The sequence below is a fragment of the Ascidia mentula genome, chromosome 5 (assembly GCF_947561715.1).
Source record: "Ascidia mentula chromosome 5, kaAscMent1.1, whole genome shotgun sequence".
In the NCBI taxonomy this organism is placed as follows: domain Eukaryota; kingdom Metazoa; phylum Chordata; class Ascidiacea; order Phlebobranchia; family Ascidiidae; genus Ascidia; species Ascidia mentula.
This window is the reverse complement of record NC_138570.1, coordinates 20228226-20251134: the sequence shown is the minus strand read 5'-3', so window position 1 is coordinate 20251134 and position 22909 is coordinate 20228226. Positions and strand designations below refer to the sequence as shown.

At 39.4% G+C, this 22909-nt stretch overlaps 2 protein-coding genes and 1 pseudogene across 2 annotated transcripts in view; 1 reads left to right on the top strand and 2 right to left on the bottom strand.

The window, feature by feature from the left end:
• The window catches only part of LOC145901485 (protein NLRC3-like), a 62702-nt gene that overhangs the window by 26925 nt on the left and 12868 nt on the right, over positions 1-22909 (bottom strand). The window lies entirely within an intron of this gene.
• LOC145903184 (procathepsin L-like) lies at positions 11178-12080 on the bottom strand. The gene is made up of 4 exons (XM_082991254.1): positions 12020-12080; positions 11768-11910; positions 11387-11611; positions 11178-11330 (listed from the first exon to the last, which is right to left on the bottom strand). The coding sequence occupies exons 1-4, from the start codon at positions 12078-12080 to the stop codon at positions 11178-11180; spliced, it is 582 nt and encodes a 193-aa protein (XP_082847380.1).
• LOC145903183 (ankyrin and armadillo repeat-containing protein-like) lies at positions 14193-22873 on the top strand (annotated as a pseudogene).

The following is a 22909-nucleotide window of genomic DNA, read 5'->3' as shown; positions in this document are numbered from 1 at the left end:
TTCATTTTTCACATATTCTCTGGCATGTATTATCTCTAATGTAGTATAACCTGTTGTACTTTAGACGTACACACTTCGTGTTGTCGAGGATAAGCAACGTTGTTACCTCAAGCAGTTACGACTAACTTCATAGATAAATGTTAAATGTTAGGAAACTGATGCCAAGGTGAGCTACCAATGTTAATCGACAATTTCTTGTAATACGACCCAAGTAATTTGCATCCAAGTTAGTTAGATCTCGTATTATTTCTTAACACTTTTCTTTACCTGTCCCTCGACACCTTCCTGTCCCAGGCAACTGAATGCGGACAAACAGTTGCAAGACTCCCGGCTTTATAGAAAAACTGCATTACCACTAAACACGCAGCAGGTAACTTCCCAACCACATGAGGCGAAGTTGTTGCTACTTTCAGCAGTCGGGACACGCACCGCCAAGCACTAATCTTGTACCAGGTACTGCATGACGTCATGAATATGTGAACAAACATGAGGTGATTTCAACGCGCATCCATGCACAGAATATTTAATGTTTCATGTTTTCTATGATATGAGCAGACATCGCAACAGAGGTGATGCGCAAACGTTTTACTTGCAAGAGAAATTTTATTCTAAATCGTCGCTTGCAGCACAACCAACAAAAGTAACACAAACAGGTAATTTTTAATGACAGAACAACTCCACATTCAGGTCAATACCTTGAGTTAAGCATTTAATACCAGGAGGGTAAGATTAAACAGAATTCTTTGTATCAAGGTTATTTTTGCAATAAATTTGTCATTATTAAAGTTACACATTTTTTACAGACATGTGGTTGAAAAGTGTTCGCAAAACGACATTCGTTTGCAATGTTTCCTATTCTTCGTTTACATTCAGAATATCAGAAACATTCAACTATTATTCTGGGTTCAACAATCCCGAGTTTTATAAATAGGTTTTTTCAAGAACGCGTTTGCAATTGTGAATTTCAAGTTTTTGCGGCAAACGCTACTACGCGACACGCAGCGCCAAGCAGCGCCAAGCGCTTACTTCATCTTCTAATCTCGTCTCCCACCAAACAACCTGAGATTAGCCTTGTACCAGGTACTGCATAACGTCATTATAATACTGCGAACACAAGTTTGCAGTAAACACGGTAAGGAGATTGAACGTGCGTGCAAGTAATGTTAATTACTAGCAGTTTGCAGTAAACACGGTAAGGAGATTGAACGTGCGTGCAAGTAATGTTAATTACTAGCAGTTTGCAGTAAACACGGTAAGGAGATTGAACGTGCGTGCAAGCCCAGCAATGTTTATTTCTACCGGGTTTCAGGACGCTATATATAGATAATTACAACGTTGATCACAAACTAAGGAGAATTTGTTCATCGTATGCATGTTCTCACTTTTATTTCGGGATCAAACATCACAGAGATGTAACTCACGTTTTAAATTGTCTATGATATCTGCATACACCACAGTGGAGAAGATGACGCGCAACGTTTTGCTTGTGGCTCACGTCCATGCTAACTCCACCGCGGATAGATTGTACCACAAATAATATAAAAATCCTGACGGAAGTGTAAATTGTGGCTGAATAACCAAGGTATTTTATGACAACTTCACGGTTGACATTCCTTCGTAGAAATTGTCGAAAGACCAAACCGCTGAGGCATGAACAATTATCTTTCTTCAATTTTAACTAAAGACAAAAAGCATGATAATTACAAGGCCACAAACGGTTCGCATTGGAATTTACGTTTCAAAGTTGCCCGAATGCAGCAAAAAAATTTCGAGGCGCGAGACAAAATGCAGATTCTTACGTCATTTTGTCTGACTCGCGCCACGAAAATGTGCACCCTGGGGTTGTGCAAGCCTGGGGCAGAATGTTGAAATTTGAAGTTTTTTTAACACAAACCTTGTGACTTGTCACACGCTTAAATCAATAATCCACAACCCCAGGGTGCCCCCGGTTCCGATCAGTTAAGCATTTATTACTGCGATGTAAATATTAAACATGACCTTTTGTTGTGTTGATATTTGTTTTGTGTACATTTGATCAAACTGAGTTTACCCAATTATTTAATTACGTTATGATGAATTGCACTCTTCAATCGTTACTATTTTTTATAATTTGTTTCCCATTTCTGCGATACATAAATCTAATATAACTTGAGTAACATTTAATTGTGAAATCCTATTTGTTCAGTACATTTGACATAAAGTCGCACGTGAGTTCTTATGTTCTTCCCTAGCATGACTTTAATTGAAAACCTGATGCAGAGTGTAACGTCCGTTGAACGCGCCCCGGTTCTTGGCGCGGAACGTCACACGAGGCGGAATTCCCGCAGTTTTAATGGGCCTCAAACTCGCTCACTCAGTTGATGTTATGTTTGTTATCGAATGTGCAGTACGCACTCGTACGCAAGATGGAATGTATTCGAAGTATAGACGGTACAGACGTCGGGAGGAGACGAAAGACACGTATAGGGCACGTGGACCCTTAGAACACGGTTTCTACACAGAAGGCAATGTGTCAATTCACGTAGATAATTACAGCATAACGCTCACCAACTATTTGGGAACCGGGAAACTCTGGACCACAAAGACGGTCCAAGCAGTTACTGTCGCACACCTAAACGAAACAGGCAACATAAACTACAATGCGCCTCTATGACGTAACACACACAATGCTTACCGATAACTTTGGGCGACAGAAGATTGAATACCACACGCTTCACGTGTGTACAAATGCAAGAGAGACACTGTGAGTACAAAGACAGCGTCAACACCGTGTGTAAACTTAATCACATTTACAAGGGCAGCTATACTGTTCAGCGAACTGACTTCTAAGACTGATGGGAGAATCTTAAAAATCAACTTGTTGCAATAAATTCCACATATGAAGTTACAAAGAATGTAAACCAATTGTAAAACTTCGTAATAATTAACTTTCAATTATGGCCACTAGGTGCGCCACACCCACGCTTTCGGTGCTATGACAACGATATAAACAATCATGTGAAAATGTCGATGCAATGGTAAAGCATGACCTATTTTAGAAAAGAAGTGTTTCATTAACCGTTCCATCGAACTACACACAAACCTGTTTTGAAACAGCTACAAAACTTACTCTTGTGACTAATATCAACACTACATTATTTTTATCACATTCTTCTGCTCACGTCTTTGTTTTGTATTCGCATTAACAATTGTGAACTTGCATTATCTCTGTTATATTCCTGAGACTCCAAAAGGAGTGGAAACATTTCAATTTGAATAAGACAGAAACTGAGGATGCCAACAGGCGAAATTTTTATTTATGAGAAAAAATAAAAATTACACACAAGCGGTGATCGTGCTTCACTCATTGTCACAGGAATATAATATATTGATTTGTAAAGACAGATCCACCGGTCACCGCGACCTGCACAGGTCGGTTCCTGCATTCATTTTTCACATATTCTCTGGCTTGTATTATCTCTAATGTAAGATAACCTGTTGTACTTTAGACGTACACACTTCGTGTTGTCGAGGATAAGCAACGTTGTTACCTCAAGCAGTTACGACTAACTTCATAGATAAATGTTAAATGTTAGGAAACTGATGCCAAGGTGAGCTACCAATGTTAATCGACAATTTCTTGTAATACGACCCAAGTAATTTGCATCCAAGTTAGTTAGATCTCGTATTATTTCTTAACACTTTTCTTTACCTGTCCCTCGACACCTTCCTGTCCCAGGCAACTGAATGCGGACAAACAGCTGCAAGACCCCCGGCTTTATAGAAAAACTGCATTACCACTAAACACGCAGCAGGTAACTTCCCAACCACATGAGGCGAAGTTGTTGCTACTTTCAGCAGTCGGGACACGCACCGCCAAGCACTAATCTTGTACCAGGTACTGCATGACATCATAAATATGTGAATAAACATGAGGTGATTTCAACGCGCATCCATGCACAGAATATTTAATGTTTCATGTTTTCTATGATATGAGCAGACATCGCAACAGAGGTGATGCGCAAACGTTTTACTTGCAAGAGAAATTTTATTTTGAATCGTCGCTTGCAGCACAACCAACAAAAGTAACACAAACAGGTAATTTTTAATGACAGAACAACTCCACATTCAGGTCAATACCTTGAGTTAAGCATTTAATACCAGGAGGGTAAGATTAAACAGAATTCTTTGTATCAAGGTTATTTTTGCAATAAATTTGTCATTATTAAAGTTACACATTTTTTACAGACATGTGGTTGAAAAGTGTTCGCAAAACGACATTCGTTTGCAATGTTTCCTATTCTTCGTTTACATTCAGAATATCAGAAACATTCAACTATTATTCTGGGTTCAACAATCCCGAGTTTTATAAATAGGTTTTTTCAAGAACGCGTTTGCAATTGTGAATTTCAAGTTTTTGCGGCAAACGCTACTACGCGACACGCAGCGCCAAGCAGCGCCAAGCGCTTACTTCATCTTCTAATCTCGTCTCCCACCAAACAACCTGAGATTAGCCTTGTACCAGGTACTGCATAACGTCATTATAATACTGCGAACACAAGTTTGCAGTAAACACGGTAAGGAGATTGAACGTGCGTGCAAGTAATGTTAATTACTAGCAGTTTGCAGTAAACACGGTAAGGAGATTGAACGTGCGTGCAAGTAATGTTAATTACTAGCAGTTTGCAGTAAACACGGTAAGGAGATTGAACGTGCGTGCAAGCCCAGCAATGTTTATTTCTACCGGGTTTCAGGACGCTATATATAGATAATTACAACGTTGATCACAAACTAAGGAGAATTTGTTCATCGTATGCATGTTCTCACTTTTATTTCGGGATCAAACATCACAGAGATGTAACTCACGTTTTAAATTGTCTATGATATCTGCATACACCACAGTGGAGAAGATGACGCGCAACGTTTTGCTTGTGGCTCACGTCCATGCTAACTCCACCGCGGATAGATTGTACCACAAATAATATAAAAATCCTGACGGAAGTGTAAATTGTGGCTGAATAACCAAGGTATTTTATGACAACTTCACGGTTGACATTCCTTCGTAGAAATTGTCGAAAGACCAAACCGCTGAGGCATGAACAATTATCTTTCTTCAATTTTAACTAAAGACAAAAAGCATGATAATTACAAGGCCACAAACGGTTCGCATTGGAATTTACGTTTCAAAGTTGCCCGAATGCAGCAAAAAAATTTCGAGGCGCGAGACAAAATGCAGATTCTTACGTCATTTTGTCTGACTCGCGCCACGAAAATGTGCACCCTGGGGTTGTGCAAGCCTGGGGCAGAATGTTGAAATTTGAAGTTTTTTTAACACAAACCTTGTGACTTGTCACACGCTTAAATCAATAATCCACAACCCCAGGGTGCCCCCGGTTCCGATCAGTTAAGCATTTATTACTGCGATGTAAATATTAAACATGACCTTTTGTTGTGTTGATATTTGTTTTGTGTACATTTGATCAAACTGAGTTTACCCAATTATTTAATTACGTTATGATGAATTGCACTCTTCAATCGTTACTATTTTTTATAATTTGTTTCCCATTTCTGCGATACATAAATCTAATATAACTTGAGTAACATTTAATTGTGAAATCCTATTTGTTCAGTACATTTGACATAAAGTCGCACGTGAGTTCTTATGTTCTTCCCTAGCATGACTTTAATTGAAAACCTGATGCAGAGTGTAACGTCCGTTGAACGCGCCCCGGTTCTTGGCGCGGAACGTCACACGAGGCGGAATTCCCGCAGTTTTAATGGGCCTCAAACTCGCTCACTCAGTTGATGTTATGTTTGTTATCGAATGTGCAGTACGCACTCGTACGCAAGATGGAATGTATTCGAAGTATAGACGGTACAGACGTCGGGAGGAGACGAAAGACACGTATAGGGCACGTGGACCCTTAGAACACGGTTTCTACACAGAAGGCAATGTGTCAATTCACGTAGATAATTACAGCATAACGCTCACCAACTATTTGGGAACCGGGAAACTCTGGACCACAAAGACGGTCCAAGCAGTTACTGTCGCACACCTAAACGAAACAGGCAACATAAACTACAATGCGCCTCTATGACGTAACACACACAATGCTTACCGATAACTTTGGGCGACAGAAGATTGAATACCACACGCTTCACGTGTGTACAAATGCAAGAGAGACACTGTGAGTACAAAGACAGCGTCAACACCGTGTGTAAACTTAATCACATTTACAAGGGCAGCTATACTGTTCAGCGAACTGACTTCTAAGACTGATGGGAGAATCTTAAAAATCAACTTGTTGCAATAAATTCCACATATGAAGTTACAAAGAATGTAAACCAATTGTAAAACTTCGTAATAATTAACTTTCAATTATGGCCACTAGGTGCGCCACACCCACGCTTTCGGTGCTATGACAACGATATAAACAATCATGTGAAAATGTCGATGCAATGGTAAAGCATGACCTATTTTAGAAAAGAAGTGTTTCATTAACCGTTCCATCGAACTACACACAAACCTGTTTTGAAACAGCTACAAAACTTACTCTTGTGACTAATATCAACACTACATTATTTTTATCACATTCTTCTGCTCACGTCTTTGTTTTGTATTCGCATTAACAATTGTGAACTTGCATTATCTCTGTTATATTCCTGAGACTCCAAAAGGAGTGGAAACATTTCAATTTGAATAAGACAGAAACTGAGGATGCCAACAGGCGAAATTTTTATTTATGAGAAAAAATAAAAATTACACACAAGCGGTGATCGTGCTTCACTCATTGTCACAGGAATATAATATATTGATTTGTAAAGACAGATCCACCGGTCACCGCGACCTGCACAGGTCGGTTCCTGCATTCATTTTTCACATATTCTCTGGCTTGTATTATCTCTAATGTAAGATAACCTGTTGTACTTTAGACGTACACACTTCGTGTTGTCGAGGATAAGCAACGTTGTTACCTCAAGCAGTTACGACTAACTTCATAGATAAATGTTAAATGTTAGGAAACTGATGCCAAGGTGAGCTACCAATGTTAATCGACAATTTCTTGTAATACGACCCAAGTAATTTGCATCCAAGTTAGTTAGATCTCGTATTATTTCTTAACACTTTTCTTTACCTGTCCCTCGACACCTTCCTGTCCCAGGCAACTGAATGCGGACAAACAGCTGCAAGACCCCCGGCTTTATAGAAAAACTGCATTACCACTAAACACGCAGCAGGTAACTTCCCAACCACATGAGGCGAAGTTGTTGCTACTTTCAGCAGTCGGGACACGCACCGCCAAGCACTAATCTTGTACCAGGTACTGCATGACATCATAAATATGTGAATAAACATGAGGTGATTTCAACGCGCATCCATGCACAGAATATTTAATGTTTCATGTTTTCTATGATATGAGCAGACATCGCAACAGAGGTGATGCGCAAACGTTTTACTTGCAAGAGAAATTTTATTTTGAATCGTCGCTTGCAGCACAACCAACAAAAGTAACACAAACAGGTAATTTTTAATGACAGAACAACTCCACATTCAGGTCAATACCTTGAGTTAAGCATTTAATACCAGGAGGGTAAGATTAAACAGAATTCTTTGTATCAAGGTTATTTTTGCAATAAATTTGTCATTATTAAAGTTACACATTTTTTACAGACATGTGGTTGAAAAGTGTTCGCAAAACGACATTCGTTTGCAATGTTTCCTGTTCTTCGTTTACATTCAGAATATCAGACACATTCAACTATTATTCTGGGTCCAACCATCCCGAATTTTATACATAGGTGTTTTCAAGAACGCGTTTGCAATTGTGAATTTCAAGTTTTTGCGGCAAACGCTACTACGCGACACGCAGCGCCAAGCGCTTACTTCATCTTCTAATGTCGTCTCCCACCAAACAACCTGAGATTAGCCTTGTACCAGGTACTGCATAACGTCATTATAATACTGCGATCACAAGTTTGCAGTAAACACGGTAAGGAGATTGAACGTGCGTGCAAGTAATGTTAATTACTAGCAGTTTGCAGTAAACACGGTGAGGAGATTGAACGTGCGTGCAAGTAATGTTAATTACTAGCAGTTTGCAGTAAACACGGTGAGGAGATTGAACGTGCGTGCAAGCCCAGCAATGTTTATTTCTACCGGGTTTCAGGACGCTATATATAGATAATTACAACGTTGATCACAAACTAAGGAGAATTTGTTCATCGTATGCATGTTCTCACTTTTATTTCGGGATCAAACATCACAGAGATGTAACTCACGTTTTAAATTGTCTATGATATCTGCATACACCACAGTGGAGAAGATGACGCGCAACGTTTTGCTTGTGGCTCACGTCCATGCTAACTCCACCGCGGATAGATTGTACCACAAATAATATAAAAATCCTGACGGAAGTGTAAATTGTGGCTGAATAACCAAGGTATTTTATGACAACTTCACGGTTGACATTCCTTCGTAGAAATTGTCGAAAGACCAAACCGCTGAGGCATGAACAATTATCTTTCTTCAATTTTAACTAAAGACAAAAAGCATGATAATTACAAGGCCACAAACGGTTCGCATTGGAATTTACGTTTCAAAGTTGCCCGAATGCAGCAAAAAAATTTCGAGGCGCGAGACAAAATGCAGATTCTTACGTCATTTTGTCTGACTCGCGCCACGAAAATGTGCACCCTGGGGTTGTGCAAGCCTGGGGCAGAATGTTGAAATTTGAAGTTTTTTTAACACAAACCTTGTGACTTCTCACACGCTTAAATCAATAATCCACAACCCCAGGGTGCCCCCGGTTCCGATCAGTTAAGCATTTATTACTGCGATGTAAATATTAAACATGACCTTTTGTTGTGTTGATATTTGTTTTGTGTACATTTGATCAAACTGAGTTTACCCAATTATTTAATTACGTTATGATGAATTGCACTCTTCAATCGTTACTATTTTTTATAATTTGTTTCCCATTTCTGCGATACATAAATCTAATATAACTTGAGTAACATTTAATTGTGAAATCCTATTTGTTCAGTACATTTGACATAAAGTCGCACGTGAGTTCTTATGTTCTTCCCTAACCTGACTTTAATTGAAAACCTGATGCAGAGTGTAACGTCCGTTGAACGCGCCCCGGTTCTTGGCGCGGAACGTCACACGAGGCGGAATTCCCGCAGTTTTAATGGGCCTCAAACTCGCTCACTCAGTTGATGTTATGTTTGTTATCGAATGTGCAGTACGCACTCGTACGCAAGATGGAATGTATTCGAAGTATAGACGGTACAGACGTCGGGAGGAGACGAAAGACACGTATAGGACACGTGGACCCTTAGAACACGGTTTCTACACAGAAGGCAATGTGTCAAACAAATACACTTCACGTAGATAATTACAGCATAACGCTCACCAACTATTTGGGAACCGGGAAACTCTGGACCACAAAGACGGTCCAAGCAGTTACTGTATCACACCTAAACGAAACAGGCAACATAAACTACAATGCGCCACTATGACGTAACACACACAATGCTTACCGATAACTTTAGGCGACAGAAGATTGAATACCACACGCTCCACGTGTGTACAAATGCAAGAGAGACACTGTGAGTACAAAGACAGCGTCAACACCGTGCGTAAACTTAATCACATCAACAAGGGCAGCTATACTGTTCAGCGAACTGACTTCTGAGTCATCGCAGTTAAATTTGCCAAAATTACAATTTACACATCTCGGTTATTTGATTCTTGAGTAGTTTCACACATATGTACAAATAGACTCACCAGAAAATGTCCGCTCGCAACACAAAAACCTTTTGCAAGAATGAAAATGACGTAGCACTGTACTGCACAGTTGTCGGACACAAAAAGGACAAAACCACGTTGCGTTGTCACTTAAAACTTGGTCTCTTATTATTGCGTCACAGACCGTATGATATTGCAACACACATTAGTGCAAAGAAAAATGCTCATTCATAGAAATCGGCAATTACTGGCAAACAAGATGTAACACAGAGAATTACACTAAATACATCTTTATTACTTCATTAAAACTACATTGATAAAAAGTTAGTCAAAGAATTAGACACACGCATTAACAAATACACTATCGGTATGTAAGCATACAGAGTTAACACATAAAGCGGAGACTATTAGGTTAAGTAGTAAAGGCTGAGACTGATAAAAGCACACTTTATATACTAGAGAGAGGCGTGACGGTGTAGGGGTTCTGAAAAAAGTATTGTTCACAGCAAGCATTTAACAGAAGACATTCAGATACTGGAAAACCGGGTTAAACTTTACACAGGAAAACTGGCGCCATGGAAACGACCAACAAACAATGACCAGAAAATTACATGACAACAATATTACGTGTAAACAATATGCCAAGGGAAACTATATCTATTATTTCTTTTTTTGTGTGTAACCAAGGTTTTTGTTATTTTGGTTGCTAGGTTACGTAGTTACGTAACAAGCATTTCACAAAGTGTGGTCGGACTAATCGGACACAACTATTTTACTATTTTAGTCAAAATAACTATTTTATATAAGAGTCCGCTACGTTTTTAGTCTTCTTAATTCATTGACATTATTTAACTGTGGTCTGGCTTTCCTCTGGTGAGTAGCAACCCACGCCAACAGGATAAACTGCTTGTCCAGAAACAAAACAATTGTTGTCTCGATCTTGTAACCTGAATCATTTTCACCAACTCCCCAACTGAGCAAATATTGGAAATTTGAGTAATTTTAAATTATTTGTAAGAAGTTTAAAGACTATAGCAACAAAGAAAAATGTCCAATGTAACAGCACTAATTGTCGTACACATATTTTCGCCAAATCATGATGTATTATGTTAAGTTGTCGAATATAAATGCTGAAGACCTTGTCGTAAATTTAGATTATTATTGTTCTATCTAAAAAGCGTTGCGCGAGCGGAAATGTTTGCTGATTTTTATGTTTGGTTTCTCGAAACTAGCTAGTACCCGGAGGATCCAATTAAACTCTCATTTGCAGAAACCAGTAGTTTAGTGGTGGTTACGTTATAACTCTGGCAATCTACAAGGTACTTTAGTAATGGACGTCTATGGGAAGTATGTTATGAGGTAAAAAGCACACTGAAGATCCAATTGTTGTTTAACATTAAAAATGGATTTTCGTTAAATCAACCTTGCCAATGAACGGATATTCATGTTAAAAAACGAGTCCATTCCTTCGAATGTAATCAAACGCCCATTCCAGATCTCCTGTTCCTCCACCCTTTTCGTCACAATCAGCTAATTGTTGTTCAGAAAGTTTGACCAATTCTCCATTGTTTCTCTTGTGATGAGATTCATCGGCTGCTACCTGCATATTTATATCACGGTAGTTATACCAGTTAGGCATTTGTAACGAACGCTTACTGCACTTAATATCCAGCAAGCGGGTAACTCAGTTCCTTGGTCTTGCATGGGTGTTACACAACCCTTGACCCTCCAGTCAAAACTTTTAGGGTTGGGTCCCTCAATGCCAACATCTGGGTCAGTTTCTTGACATTCTTCACCCAGATTCGATGCTCCGAATAACAAGGGTGGTCTGTAACATTCTGCCACATTCCGATCGTCCATCCATGGGAGTTCATCGTTTTTCTGTGTTGAAATGTATTTAAACAAACGTTTACTCAAAACTTAGTTGGAAATCATTAGGTTAACAGGTTTCGCAGCCCAGGTATTGCAGTCTAGCTGTGTCAGCCACCATTGTATGAAACATTACTGCGTTGATTTGGACATGTGTTGTTTTTTTACCAGATCACTGAACTGTGTTAGTGAAATCCTGTATGTGAACTTTCCAGTCTTGAAATCTTCATTGTGTTCTTTCACTTCAGCTAAACTTCTTTCCCAAATACTTTTTCTTTCACGAAGTTCGTCCTCGTTTAAATATTGTTTATCTGCAAACCATCGAAATAACTGCAACATATAACTATAAATGTTAATTGGGTGTAAATTAAGAATGAAAACTTATTGAAGCAATTTGGTGGAAACCAGGAATAAACTTACTGTATTTTGCGATCCACTCATTCCATACTTGATCTACGTCATCATCAAGATCGCCAAACATTGTTCAGGCTCAGCACGTTGAAATAAAAAAGTTATGCCTACATAAAAATGCCAGTATGTATTAACATGATAACGGTATATGATAAGTTATCACCATTTCAACGCCAGGATATACTATGGGTTACATCATTTTGCTGCGTATAAGTTTCTGTATATACGCTGCAGTCACATTCCAACAGTATACAATACGTGGTGACTACACTTGATAAAGAAATCAATGTTTTTGATTAGCTAATTAACTTTAATTGTTGTAATAAATAACTAAGTACTTGCTGGAATAATTTAATCAACTACTGCTGTGAGTAACATATAAGATTTAACATACAAATTCTTGTTCAAATACAGATTTGTACGCATACACAACCGTACATAAAACTATGAGTCTTCACCATGACTACTTGCTTGACGTCACACATGATTTACCAACTTCTCGCTTTCAACTCATTTTAACGCTGCGCGATTAAAACAATTGATTGCAAAGCGAAACCGACTGCTGTTACGTCATGAGAAATGACTGTGGCTGATTAGATAGGTGTCGCTGGAGAGCACATCGAATGAAAACTTCGGTTAAAGCACCCGAGTCATACAAACAAAAAAAGCGATCGGGATTTGTCCACAGGATGTCGTGGGTTCGAATCTCGGTGTGGAAACAAATAAGTAAATGAACATATTCCAGTGCGACGCATTTGGAGATATTCACAGTACTTGTGACGCACTGATTATTGTGAAAGGCTGGGATTAAATTTACCCGACGCTTTTGGAAATTGAAATGAATGCACCAGGGCGTCCCGACGAACAGTTTGAGAACCATTGAATTACATCCTTGAATTTCAACGTTGGTGAGTTGATTGATCGCAAATATAATCATAAAATGTGATGTTTATATTTAACCTCCACATACAACTCAAATAGTGTCTGTGTGGATTGTTGGTCGACCAGACCGTCGTCAGTCATCTCCTGTTCTGCTGCACTGATGAGATCTTATAGATCGAAACCGTGTGCACAACTGTCTGCAGATAACTGGTTATCTTAAAAGTTAACTCCACAAATGTAGCGCAAAAGAACCTGCGATCACTCGTTTGACGTTTTCTTTCCAAGTTTTCACGCTTTATTATATCACGTATTCATTTACGCCACGTTTTTTCACCTCTTTTTCTTAAACCTTCCACCTACTTAATTAAATGTTTTTATGTTAATTTATATTTTAATTCACTTAATTGTCTCGAACGCACCAGTCACCGTACGTTGATTTTATATCGCAGCGCTAACTCCCTCTCTCTCACGTGACACCGTTGGGCCAATGACGAGTGATATAAAAGATAGAAACGGGACTAACGCGAGACTCTGAAAGAGGACTGCCAGGCTGCTTTGTAGATCGTTATTCGCCTGCTTGTATTTTAAAGTGTTATGAACAATATTTAATCTGTTGGGAAAACCGTTGTGCTGGAACAGGCTTGTGGTGAGCCGGTAATGCAGCGTCCTGAGGACCTTGGAAAGCGTTTGGTGTAAGAAGCGTAACACAAATACGAAAAATCAACATTTTCTACAAAACGTTTCCGCATAACGTTTTCTCAGTTCAATATGAAAGTAGACCCCTGCCCAACTCACAATAAGCCAGAGTTTCGGGTTTTCTTTACCGATTGCTCGCGAAGTCAGTAAAAAAACAATCTTAGTAACAAATACTAACCCTTACAAATCTTCAGTGAATCAGCAAACTACTACACACTTAACAACTGAATGCTGGTTGCGAGGAGAGGGTGTGTTTAGTTTCAGTGGGTCGTAACCGTTACATTTTGCATAGTAGTTGAGGCGTAACTTGAAACGTACAGTCTATGTTTCGCGTTAAGGGAAGGTTCCGCAATCTTAGGACACAAAATTCTTTTTTATTTCTGTTTGGAAAATGTATTGATATTGAAAAAAAACAGATGAAATTATGGCCTTACAAAAATCCCTAAATTTTTATGGCGTCAGAAAACGGGCCCTGAAGCACAACCTTTTCTGATCATCAAAAAAACACGACGTCATTATTTTAACACATTGGGAAATCCCCTATCTGTCCAGTGCCAAGTCACGTTTTTAGGAAAAAATGGAAACTCAGAAAAACAAATGAATGATGACTTTTCAGCTAAGCGTCGCAGAGAGTTCACCAGCGGAGTTTAATTCCAATGCTGTGAAAGCTTTTGTGTATTACCAGACCTGCGAAAGTTTGTTTTCACGTTAATTTTAAATTTATATTAAGATTTATCATCATGTTTTTGTGTGGTCTGTTTCAGAATTAGTTGTTAGATAGGTAAGCCCCCAGATTGGTTGTTTCTGACAAATTCTTGCAGGCAGTTTTTGCATTTGGCAGTATTTCATATTTGACCACTTTTTCGATCACTTTACTTATATTTTTATTTGACACTGTAATTATTACGAACAACTCTGTAACTTCTACTTGCTTTCCATAGTTGTCTGTAATGCACTAACATACGAAAAAATGTTGTGATCGTCTGCACAATTAACGATCGCCAAAAACAAAATCCGCTCAAAAAAACAAACTTTCCAATCCGGGATCCATCCATGAATTAATTGCTGTGGTTTGTCTTTTTTTATATTTTATCTCTCAACCCCGTTGTAAAAGGTTATTAATTTTAATACAAAACCGATGGTGCATTTTTTGTCAACAAGATTTTGTAGGAATTTCTTGAATACATGGGACAAAACTTTCTATTCATCCACTTTAGGTGTTTATACTTGGTACAGTGACAAGTACCTCAATATCATTCCATGCAAATGGACAACTGTATACAGGTTTGTTGAAGCTTATGTGCAAAAATCTTCTGCATTTCTTTTTTTAGCTTTTTAATGCATTTTTATTTAGTTAATTTTAGTTGTTGGCAACAGATAACACAAAAAATTTGGACATATTTGTTAAAGATAGAAGTAGAAATTATTAGTTGTTGTAAACCTGTTTGCTTTGTTCAGTTGATGATGTGGATCCCATGATGAGCCTGAACTCATGGCTCCGATCACAACCAGGACTCACTGGAACAAAAGTGATGTGTTATGAGGGAGTGGATGTGGATGTTGCATGGTTGCCATGGAGAAAACTCCTGGAAAGATAGAAGCTGTAAACTCGGTGAATGTTCAAAGTTAAATTCTATGTCTTGGTTTGTTGTTTAATCATAACTGATATGCAGATGCTTCCTGTTCATTAACTAATTTTACTGTGTTTGACATAAAAATGCATATTAAAAAAAATTTATGTATTGACAAATGTATTAAGTGCCTCAGCCTGCTTGCTTCAGTGGACGGGTGCAGAGTAACAACTGTGGAAGGACTTGGGTCACGAAGAGATGACTACAATGCAATACAAACTCGTGTAGCTGAGTTCGATGGTTCACAGTGTGGTTATTGCACTCCTGGCTTCGTCATAAATATGTACAGGTTCGTTTATAAATTAGAATACACAGAAAATTTGTGGTGGGTTATTCAGAGTATGTTTTTCTGGCCTTTCAAACACAACTGTGCTTATTATATTAAATCATTGTAGTATATACACGTTTATATGGAGTTGCCAATAAAACCATAAAGTAACCCTCCCATCTTTTTAGCCTTTTATCAGAAGATCCAACTCCAACCGAGCAAAGATAGTTTTGATGGAGACATTTGTCTTGTACAGGATATCGTCCCATACTTGATGCAATGAAATCTTCTGCAACAGATGCTGACCCAAAACTGCTGGAAAAATGTTCAGACATTGAGGTACAACATGCAATAAAGTGTACAAACTTTCTGATTCCTTTTCTGTGACCAACAAATACTTTAATTAAACAACATTGTATCTCTAGAAATTTTTAACAGTTTTTGTTTCTTAGGATCTTGAAAAGGAGTTCTGTCATTTAAAATGCAAGTAACGAAAGTTAGTGCAACAAAAAGCAACCAGGCTTGAATTATTTAATGGTGGAACTTCATGGATCCGACCAACTTCGTTTAATGATTTAGTTGCAGTTCTCAAATCCCAACCGACTGCCCAAATAGTTTGTAAAAACACTGCTTCTGGTAAGTCTGACACGACAAATTTCTGTTATTTTGTTTGTGATCTCATGATGATCCATGGGAAAATACTTGAACCTGCGGTATGTGTTAAAATGAAGTCAAAAACAAAAAAATAAAAAAAATATATACAATAAGTTTGGGGTGAAAACAAAGCTGTGATATTGATTAAAGTAATTGTGGTTATAATTCAACTTGCATTTACAATGTCAGAAGTTGACCCAAACTTTGATTTGTTTGTGGTAAGAATTTCTCACCCTATAGCCCTGAGTGTTCAGGCAAATGTTTGTTTAAACAAAAAACATCAACAAGTTTGTGTTGTAACATGTTGCTAGTCATCACCCAATGAAATCATATAGTTGACATAATTAACTGAACCTAACATTTGACATGATCACAGTTTCTGGTCATCAGCATGTTTGTCCTAACACATAATTAGCATTTCAGGGCTTAAACATGAGTTGACATGGGTTGGAGTCCTGTGGATTTAAACTTGACCGCAACTGCTGCTACTAATGAAGCAGTTGTAGCTTGGGATTTAAACACTCCTGGCTTGCTATATTGTCTGAATGTTGGTCACACGGTCACGAAAGTGTCACAACTCTCATGGAAATGTTTTGCTGAGTGGATCACAGGTTGGTGGATTTGAGATGATCGTGTGATAACGAGTTTCCATACTGGGATCTGTCGCGGGCATAAGACGTGCATATAAGATATATATGTTTGCAAAATAATGGCAAAACGGGGGTTGGGTTATCAAAATAAGGTTTCAAAAATGCACTAAACCCGCTTATACTTTAAATCTATTATGAAGTGCAGTGTTCTGACTTCAAACAGAATCGGTCCAAATACAAAACAAGCACTAAATGTGTTTCTTCCTTACAAGCAGTAAAGAGCCATAATAATCCATGAGAACTGCAGACACTTGCACACAATATTTTATCCTATAAGGTCTCATAAGTGCAGTTTGGTGTGACTGTGGCACTGGGCTACCTTGTAGACTACCATGCACACTTACACCACAGACACCACGAAGTTAAAATCTGTGTCCCTGACAGTATCCAAGCTGCCCCAGTGCCACAGTCACCAGCTGCACTGATAAGACTTTATAAATTGAAACAGTGCGTGCATGTATCCGCAGATCTAACACACATCCATAATTACTGTACTAACCAGTATATATCAACCTAGTTTATTTTTACTTTCAACTTGCCGCACATGTATCATATATTGCTAGAGTTGCGTCATCAATTCTAATTGGTCTCAAAAGAAACAGTGACATTATTATATAAACAGGTGTGTGATTCCTAGCGACGTTGTTACAATCTGAGTGGAGCGCATTCCACGTACGATATTCGGGTTAGGTCTGACTCATCCCTGTGTATATGCACTTATTTAAACTAACCCGGTATCCAACCACTGCTAATTTCGTCATCAATGAAACAAATACGTCACGAAAATGGGAATTTAATGAAAAACAGCTGCTGATTTTTTACCACACCGGGGTTCGAACCCTGACTCTCCTTGCCATGAATTCCGATCAGGCTTTTTGTGCTTAATATAACGTCGAGCGCCTTCACCAACGTTGTTGAAACAGGGACAACGCTACACCACTGCTCGTTGCTGCCTCAAGTGGAGCGCTCGATTGCCTCAAATTTCTCATCAAGTCTGGCGCCACCGTGCGATCGCGTGACATCAACAATGACGGTCCCGTGCAAAGAGCAGCCCTCAGTTACCACACTGACGTCATCAAATATTTGATTAGTTTGGAGGGGAGGAAGGATGGTGATGACGAGGAAAGTTTAAACGTGTGGCCATCTTTGGTTGGTGAGTGACGTCATTGTTGCGTAATAGCACCAGGATTACGTACTGAAATTACGCTGAAGATGCTTTTTGCGTATATGCGTATGTATTTGTGAATTTATTAGCAGGGCGGATGACTCTTTAAGGAACTTTGGTTCCATCGGTTGATGTTGTAATTTTGAGAAAATTTTGTTTATTTTCGAAATAAGTCGGAAACTCTGTGTGTGGAAAATGTGACAATTTATTTATTTATTATTCCCTAACATTATCGCAACCTCACAAAAAACAAATTCTCTATTTAAGAAATGCTGGAATTCCGATTCGTTTCCCGCCAAGACGCTTCGCTTCGTTGCCTCGAGGTTCTGCTTCATCGCACACCGACTTACTGGCGCCCTCTGTTGGAGGCTGATGCAGTTCCTCCTCTTGTTAATTTGCTCCGGAGCGCAAGAAGAAGACCCAAGTCAGGAACCATGTCCCTTGATTCTGGTTCGTTTTTAACTGTGGTCAATGTGGGCACATGTTTTTCGTCGGATAAATTAAATTTAAAGCTATCCCGGCGACTGTGCGTGGTGTTCGCCCGGATGTTTCGTCACTGGCCCCAAAAGTTGCACGGATGAGACCATAGGCGCCGACTTTAAAATTTTGTCGGGTATGCCAAATTATATTGCGTCATTTTATGACGTCATCAAATGCAAAATATCTTTCTTGGCGCTAGAAAGGGTTGGGCGTGAGACTATGTTAAGGCTTGTAGTTTACGAACTTCACGCAACGCAAAGTACTTTTCCAAATGAACGCATGTTTATGTGCGGTAAGACCGCATTGAATATTAAACAAAGAGCCTTTTTCAAATGACAAAGAGAAACTCCAAAACAGCAGCATGACGAACGTTGGTCAGATTTTCGGGTATGCGGCATACCCGAGATTTTCGTCCGGGTATGCGAGGCATACCCGGCATACCCGTGTTCGGCGCCTATGGATGAGACCTAATGGTCGAAACACCCACTAAACCTGACTGGCACTCACTAAAAGACGTGTGTTGTTTGCTGCTAAATGTCGCTGCAACGTTTTTATTCCCGCAATAAGCTTCGTTAAATCTTTACGCGGATGCACTGAGTGTGTGTTTGTGGTTGGAGTCCAAGTTGTAACTCCAGAAATCCCAAACCATCGAATTTTGTGGTCGAGGACTCAGTGAACATTTGTGTTGAAGGTTTAGGGAAGGATTTGGAAGACGAGACGACTTCTCCCTTAAGATCACTCGCTTGTTCTGTTATTTGCCTCATGTCGGAACAGGATGACGTTAGAGTTGAGATTGCGAACGCTGGCGCGATTCCAAGTAGGTGTTAAGTCACGTGGTTAATATTTCACTTTTGTCAGGATAGAAATCGTAGTTGAATACCTGTTCAGTATTTTTTTGAAAATCACGTAAAAACGTAAGAGAAATTGTGTGTCTGACTCGGAAACCCACGTTTTCTGTTCATGTCTGCAGTAACTTTGCGTAAAAATTATGTAATTTGTGCAATGTCTGCTTATCGTACAGCATTTGATTAAGTTAAGTGTAAAATATATTGAATATGCCGTCGATTGGTCAGACTTGTTTCTTTTAAATCGGGGACTATTTTTCGCAGCTCTTATTTCTCTGTTAAAACCCATGGCATCCCACGATCTTGATCCGGAGCACCAGGATCTGGAATCTACGGATGAGAGATGCGAGATTCAATCGCGTTCCTCCGTCGTTCTCTCGGATCTCGCTCACGTGGATGACAACGCGTCACGCATCGCCGCACATGGTGGTATCCGGCCGTTAGTTGAACTCCACGTTGACGTGAGTCAGAAATAACAGGGGAATTCTGGATTAAATTTATTGCAGTTGGTTTAAAACCGATGCCTCACGTCCGTCGTATACTTCCCATGGGATTTAAGGTAATTGTAACTTTCCAGCTTGTACTGTTCCAGGTTGTGGATGTGCTTGTCAACGTCATCAACACCCTGGCTTCACTCTGTCGGGGAGACACGAGTGGTGCGGGCGACATCCAGCGGAGAATTATGGAGTGTGGAGCTTCCGGGTTCCTGGTTGATTTTCTCACGGTGAAGGACGATTCGCTTCAGACGGCGACTGCTGACGCGATTGCCGCTGTTTGCGATGACAACCAGGACAACCAGGTATAACGGGTGTGGGGATGAAGCTTGTTGTGAATTGTGACCTAAATATTAATCCACACTTGTGGGGTTTTGCACCTGTTGAAGAACTGAATATTTTCAGTCAAGAAGTGAAGTCGTTGTTTCTATTGCCTGCAGTAATCATTTTGTTTGGCCGGTGTTATTTTTGCAAAAGATTTACTGAAATATTAAAATTGGTCTTTTTTGTTGTTTCCTGAATGTCAGAAAGTTAAAAATTTAACCAAAGATTTTACACAGAACGAGTTTGTTCAAATCGGAGTGTTGGCGCCGCTGGTGGCGATATTGCGAGGACATTGCATTCCCGCTCAGATGAAAGCTGCGCTTGCTGTTGGATGTATCACTAGAGGGAACCAGGGAGCCCAACACGAGGCGTCGTTAGAAGAAGCTCCGACCGCTCTGTGTCGTCTGTTTCAAGTAAGTAGAAAATGAAGTTACAAAAATCAAGTTTGTCAAGTTTAAAGAAATTTCTCATTGAAACCTTGTGACTTTTAGTGGAACTCTTTTACGACATTTTTTGATTTTTCCTTTCCATTTTGCAAAAAAACATTAATCAGCCCAATGTAAAGATTTCCATCAACTGTTCGTAACAGATTTGGTCGGATGAGGTGAAGGAACGCGGCGCATGCGCACTGTGGTCGTTGGCCGGTCACCACCCTGAGCAGCAGAGAGCAATTGCTCGCAGAATCGGGACGGGTCAAATCATTGACATGTTACTCAGCAAATCCGACACGCTTCAGTTGATCGGTAAAAAGTTGTTTTATTTCTGATATTTGAAATAAAACAAACGAATAATATTAAAAATAAAACAGTGTATGTCGGTAAAACAAAATGAGTTCAGGAAACACAAGATCCCAATCAGTGGAAGTTGTCGCTAAACAGATTCTTCGCGGAGTATTTTAGCAAAACGATTTTATGATGTCAATGGCTGGAATGTATTGACTCGTTTGTAGGTTGCCAGGCGGTGGCAGCATGGAGCTGGAAAAGTTCATCGAGTCAGGCGCGTTTGTCACGTGACAACACTATCCCTCCGCTCATCCGGTTGCTCAGGTTGGTGAAAACCAGTCGGAAAGTCGTCATGGGAACACTGGACGCTATTAACAAGATGTGCATTGGTGCGTGACAATTTTTCCTTTCTCTGTAACGTACTTTCCAGGTATTATAATAACGACAATGGCTGCGCGTGAAGCTTTTTTGTTTTCTAAAGCATTAGAGGGAGCTTGAACGTCTTCTGTTGGTTTTTAGCAATTAGAAAATATTGGTTTCGTTCAGAATGCAATATTTTGTGTTTGTAAAATCGGTGAATTTCCTAAAGTTTGTTTTTGATAAATTTGTTCATTATTATTTCACTTTATTTTCACATCGGTCCAGGTGTAGCCCACATAAACAACAATAACTCTCAACTCACAATTGCCGAAGAGGGCGCCATTGAGCTGCTGGTCAACAGAGTGTGGTAAACGTCACGTGACGAGAAGATGCAGGTGACGCGATGCCAGAAATTACGTCATAGAGTCGCGATTAAACAAAAGATGTTTGTTCTAAAGGTCGATCTTTTCCATTGTTTATCGTGTCTTGTTAGCGGTTGTCAGGAGAACGAAGACAAACTGAACGAATTGGACGGATTCGGATTCGAAATTATTCTGCAAGTCTGCAACTCGCCCAGTATGGTGGGTTTGTTGTAAAACCTTTGTGATGTAATAAAGAATGCTCAATATATAGTACCGGGTGGGTAATCCCCACCTCTACTACTTGTTTCCCACAACTCCTGTTGAATCTGCGAAGCTTGCTTTAAGCCAGGGTATTTACTTTCTATTGAAATTTACGTACAAATAATTGGCGATAAAGTTAATTGCGTGTGCATAGTTTATGTGTGAACGAATTGGAAGTAATTTTTACTAACAATTGTTTTGTTCTTTCTAAGGCGGTGAAATTACAAGCAGTATCCGCACTAACCATGTTCGCATTCAACCGAATCCAACAACAACAACAACGGATTTCACGCTTGGGTGGTTTGAGCCTCATAACGTTTGAGGATTTGTTTTGGTGCAAGGATCCGATTTTTAAAACTACCAAAAAAACTGTAGTTTCACATGAAAGAAAGATGACGTAATGATGACGTATTACAGCGGATTATCTTGCGTCACTCGCCCACACAAGGGCGGGCGTTCCTGAAGCCATCGTCACTTGCGGCGCTGTGGAGAAACTTCTTGGTAAAGTGAAGTCGGAGAATCTGTTGGTTCGACAAACTGCTGCCCAGGCATTAGGTTAGCTGTCTATATATGATTTCTATGGAGTTTTCGGGTGACAAAATAACGTGAGATTGTTTAGGAAAACATGCACTTGGTTTCCCTATTACCTTATGTATTATATTGACATTTATCTATTTCCACGTGGTTTAAACTTTATGATGACATTTTTAGGATATTTATCTTTCAACCGAACGGCGAGCAGAGAGTTGATGACGTCATGTAGAGCGACTGAAGGCCTTTACGTCACTCTTACGGACAATTTGGGTGAAGATGGAAAAGTGTCTGATGAGTTTGTAGCCGAGTTTAAACGACAGGCGACCATCGCTTTGCCGATTGTTAAAGAAAAGAGGAGTAAGTTCGTTACAATTTGTGTTAACGTACATTTCTACTGAGCTTAGACACATGTTTTCATGCAGCAAAAGTTCTGGGGTTTATTTCAATCATAAAAATATTAACCTTTGTTTATTCAGGGCCGTCAAGACCTCAAACAGCGCAAACGAGGGGAAACACCTTACATGTTAACGGGTAGGAAATGCCTCGTAGTGTACGTTAAAATACAGGAACA

Excerpts from the sequence above, each read along its gene's own strand:
- LOC145903184 (XM_082991254.1), bottom strand. The coding sequence starts at position 12,080 with ATGTTTGGCGATCTTGATGATGACGTAGATCAAGTATGGAATGAGTGG. Across the intron at positions 11,911-12,019 it reads TGAGTGGATCGCAAAATACA|ATAAACAATATTTAAACGAG; the intron begins GTAAGTTTATTC and ends GATGGTTTGCAG. Across the intron at positions 11,331-11,386 it reads CTTGCTGGATATTAAGTGCA|GTAGCAGCCGATGAATCTCA; the intron begins GTAAGCGTTCGT and ends ATAAATATGCAG.